Source organism: Mastomys coucha, unplaced genomic scaffold (assembly GCF_008632895.1).
Source record: "Mastomys coucha isolate ucsf_1 unplaced genomic scaffold, UCSF_Mcou_1 pScaffold16, whole genome shotgun sequence".
NCBI classification, from domain to species: Eukaryota; Metazoa; Chordata; class Mammalia; order Rodentia; family Muridae; genus Mastomys; species Mastomys coucha.
In genome coordinates this window covers 50,877,222-50,881,445 of record NW_022196898.1, presented here as the reverse complement: position 1 = coordinate 50,881,445, position 4,224 = coordinate 50,877,222, and the positions used below count along the sequence as shown (strand labels likewise).

General features: G+C 30.6%; 1 protein-coding gene across 3 annotated transcripts in view; it reads left to right on the top strand.

Moving 5' to 3' along the window:
- Sycp1 (synaptonemal complex protein 1) overlaps window positions 1-4,224 on the top strand; it is a 119,920-nt gene that overhangs the window by 1,171 nt on the left and 114,525 nt on the right. For 2 of the 3 annotated variants that reach the window (XM_031375007.1, XM_031375006.1), the window contains exons 3-6: window positions 1,509-1,593; window positions 1,749-1,792; window positions 2,106-2,162; window positions 3,312-3,476. In XM_031375007.1, the coding sequence (XP_031230867.1) occupies window positions 1,509-1,593; window positions 1,749-1,792; window positions 2,106-2,162; window positions 3,312-3,476 (351 nt within the window). The remainder of the gene's footprint in view (window positions 1-1,508; window positions 1,594-1,748; window positions 1,793-2,105; window positions 2,163-3,311; window positions 3,477-4,224) is intronic. The other variant, XM_031375008.1, reaches the window with a different exon arrangement.

The following is a 4,224-nucleotide window of genomic DNA, read 5'->3' as shown; positions in this document are numbered from 1 at the left end:
TTTTTTTTTTTTTTTTTTGCCCGAAATGAATGTTGTATGTTGACAACATTCAGACTTTAAAAGACTCCTTTAAAAGTGATTTTTTAAAAGATTCACTGCTGGGCTGGAGAAATGGATCCGCCTGCAAGAGCACATACAGCTCCCAGTATTTCTGCTCTTGCAGGCTGGGTCTTTGGCAACACACCCAACTTAAAATCTTTAAAAGAATTGCTGCTGTAAAACTGCATAAATAGAATTTGCTTATTTAAATTACCTATCTGCTTAAATTATTTAAAACTATTTTTAATGTTTTTAACAACATATTAATTGTAGGTAATGGGTTTCATTATGACATTTTCACATATGTAAATTATACTTTAAACTCTGTACTTCAAAGGGTTTATAATTACAGTGGTTTCTTTTTAAGGTACTGTATGTATATATGCATATGTAAGCATGTATATATACATGGACATATATACATATACACATATGCATACATATATATGTGGGTATGTATGTGTATATATATACATAAAATATATTTGAATATGAGCACAGTTGAATATCAAAGTGATATTGAATAGTATATCCCCTCTCATTCCCCTCCCACTAATTCCTTCCCTTCCCCAAAAGCCCGCCATCTACTTTCATGTTTCTTTTGTGTGAGTGATCCAGTGTGTTTCATTAGAATGCTTACTGCAGCCTGAGCTCTTAACCAGTGGCTGTACCACTGAAGAATATGTCTCTCAGGATTTGAAGCAACGTATAAGGAAAAAAAATAGGAGAAACGTTTTAGGGATTTTACCAAGGAAAGTTAAGACTATTTGGACAAATGGCTATATGTGGGTAGTAATTAATATTGTGACTAAGCTTCTTGGTAGGTAGGGTAAAAGGGAAATTCATTTATATAGTAAAATTCTATTTGAAAAGCCTTACACAAGATTTCTCAGGTGAAACAGCTTTTTATATTGTTTAAACTTCTTTTTTAAAGATTTATTTATTTATTATATGTAAGTACACTGTAGCTGTCTTCAGACTCTCCAGAAGAGGATGTCAGATCTTGTTATGGATGGTTGTGAGTCACCATGTGGTTGCTGGGATTTCAACTCAGGACCTCTGGAAGAGCAGTCAGTGCTCTTAACTTCTGAGACATGCAGTTAATATTTTAATTTTACATGCTGAGGATAGTTTCTGCTGTAGCCAAGATATATCATTGATATTTGATTAAGTAAAGATCTCAATTTGGTTGAGGGAGATTGAATGAAACATATACTATTGAAATTACTAATATTCTAGAATATCTATAAAGCTTCTGTTATGTAATTTATGGCTTAGGTTTATCTTACTAGAGGAAATAATTAAAATTTTTGCTTTGTTTGCTTAGCAGAAGTATTTGATATTTTAAAATCAAAAGATTTATGATTATAGTGACTTTAAGTAGATATTGGATACTATATGTATATTATACTGTTAGGTATCAAAGTGATATTGAGCAGAATATTTAAAGAACCTCTTTGTATTTCTAGGCTGTCAACAAATGTACAGAAGATGACTTTGGTGTTCCATTTACAATGTCCAGTCTATCAAAAAATCGGGAAAACATTGATACAGGTAGGTTTGGACAAGTATGTAAACTTTCATAGAAACATTTTGTTATATACATTGCCAGTTATACAACACAACTATTACATTAATACTTTTGACATTCAGCTAGATAAAATAATATAAAATGATCTCATATTTTATAACATTTTCTTATTTTGTAGATCCTGCTTTTCAAAAACTTAGCATTCTGCCCATGCTCGAACAGGTTAGTAAGAGTGTGTCCATACAATCTGTTAGAGATTGAATTATTTGAAGGGAAACAGTTGGTAGTTGTGGGATTAGTAGTTTTGTGTAATTATTAAATTTTTGTGTAAAAAATTTGTGTGTATATGTGCTTATGTATATTTGTATGTATGTGAGTGTGCATGTACAATGATAATATGTGTGGAGGTAATACTACAACTTGTAGACCTGGGTTCAAATCAGGTTATCATTGTGGCCATCATTGTTACTCATGGAGCCATTTTGCTAGTCATAGTCTTGTGTATAATCTTACAGGTTTTGTTTTATTTTTTTAGGTTGCTAATTCTGGCAGTTGCCACTATCAAGAAGGAGTAAATGACTCTGATTTTGAGGTCAGATATTTCCTTCTTATTACTGGAATTTCATTTATTATTTGAATATACATTTTTAAGTTCCCAAAGTATTCATGTTTGCTTAATGTTTTAAAATATATTCTTTGAGTCTTTCTTTTAGTGGCTCTGGGGACTAAATCAGAGCCTTATGTACTTTAAAGTGGCAACTGTTCTACAACAAAGTTGTATCCATATCACAGATATTTTTTTCCTCTTAAAGTATTTGAAGTGCTAAACTTTTGTATTTTCCTTGGTGAAAGAAAACAATTCTTTTGGGGAAACTAAATTTTAAGTAAAAAAATTAAAACTAGAGGAGGAGAGATAGATATGTGGAAAGGCCAGCATTTTACAAAAATGTTTTGACAGGTAAAATTGTCATTTGGCTGCTTTATTGTGTAAGAAATTTATTTGTCAAATATAGCATAGTTTTTGTATTATAAGAATCATTCTTACAGCATATCTTACAAATTAAGGAAAATTTCAGGGCCTGATAAGTGCTGTATGTCTATTGCAAGGGTTAATAGTGTCACAGAATAAAAAAATTTGGAACCAGTTTATATTTTGATAACAGATTAAATGCAAGAAAATATTGGTGAAAATATGACTTGGAATATAGCTTCATGTTAGAGTTATGTTATTTGTTTAGCATGTGAAATGACCTGAGTTAGCTCCCCAGCTCCAACATGAGAAGCAAACCCGAATTTCACTGTTGTTTATAATATGATATGGATAAAAAAGGCAAGAAATCTAAAACCTCAGGTTCATTGAAAATTACATATTTTATTTGCTATTTTCTTGTCATAGTATTAATATACTTTTAACCCTCAAATGATTTCTCTAAACAAAATGCTTTAAGATAATTGTTAACTTTTATGTATTTCCTGTGGAGTGATGTATTTTAGCTGTTATAGAGTCAGATTCTCTTACTAAGTTAAATTGTTTTTAACTTTAGCATTTTTCAGTCTTGATTTTATTCAGTAATTTTAGTGAAGTAGCATATGATGTCTTGATAGTATGAAAGTTAATCTTGCTACAGTATAAATCGAATAGACAGTTTGTCACCATTAGTATATATGTATATGTAGTAGGTAACTATTGTTGGTTATATTAAAATTTAGACAATTAACTTTTGGAAATCCATTTAAGTAGAATTCAGAGCCAATGAGCAGACTGTATTCAAAGTTGTATAAAGAGGCTGAAAAGATAAAAAAGTGGAAAGTGAGCATAGAATCTGAACTGAAGCAGAAAGAAAATAAGTTGCAAGAAAACAGAAAGATAATTGAAGCCCAGCGAAAAGCCATTCAGGAACTTCAGGTATAATGGTGTTTTGAATTATAAATATGGCAAATAAATACTATTTGAATAAAAAATAAATAAAAGATAAAAATATGGCACACAGTAAATATTAGCACAATACTGTTGGAAATAGAACATTAATTCAAAGTGAATTGCATTTATGTGGCAGATATTTTGAGAACAAGGCTTTTTGAAATTTCACTAATAAAAGTTAAAGGTCAGATTCAGGAATGAATACAGGATAAATTCCACAAAATTCCATGAAGATGATTAAGGAAATAATTAGATAATGACAAATTTAGTCATATCCATTAATTAAAAAAGTTTAAAATTTTATTAAGTCCTATTATTGTTTAATTTGATGTGATATATATCAGAATGTACCTATAAAACTTTGAAACTGTTTATAGCATAGGAGAAAAAACTCAATATAAGCAGCTAATACACTTTAGTGTTATTAGAGATAATATTCTCTAAATATTATTGAATGCTTTTACTGGTCATTCAGCAAATTTTAAGCTAATGAAAGTGAAAGATTTGTCCCTCCCTTTTTAAATTAGTGTATGAATGTGTGTGTCTCTCTGTGTGTGTGTGTGTGTAGGTCAGAGGACAACTTCTGGGATTCAGTCTTCTGCCTGTATCATGTAGGTTCTGAGGATTGAACTCAGCCTGCCAGGGGTGATAGCATATGTCTTTTTTTTTATTAGATATTTTCTTTATTTACATGTCATATGATTTCTCCTTCCCAGTTTCCCCTCCCCCCCCC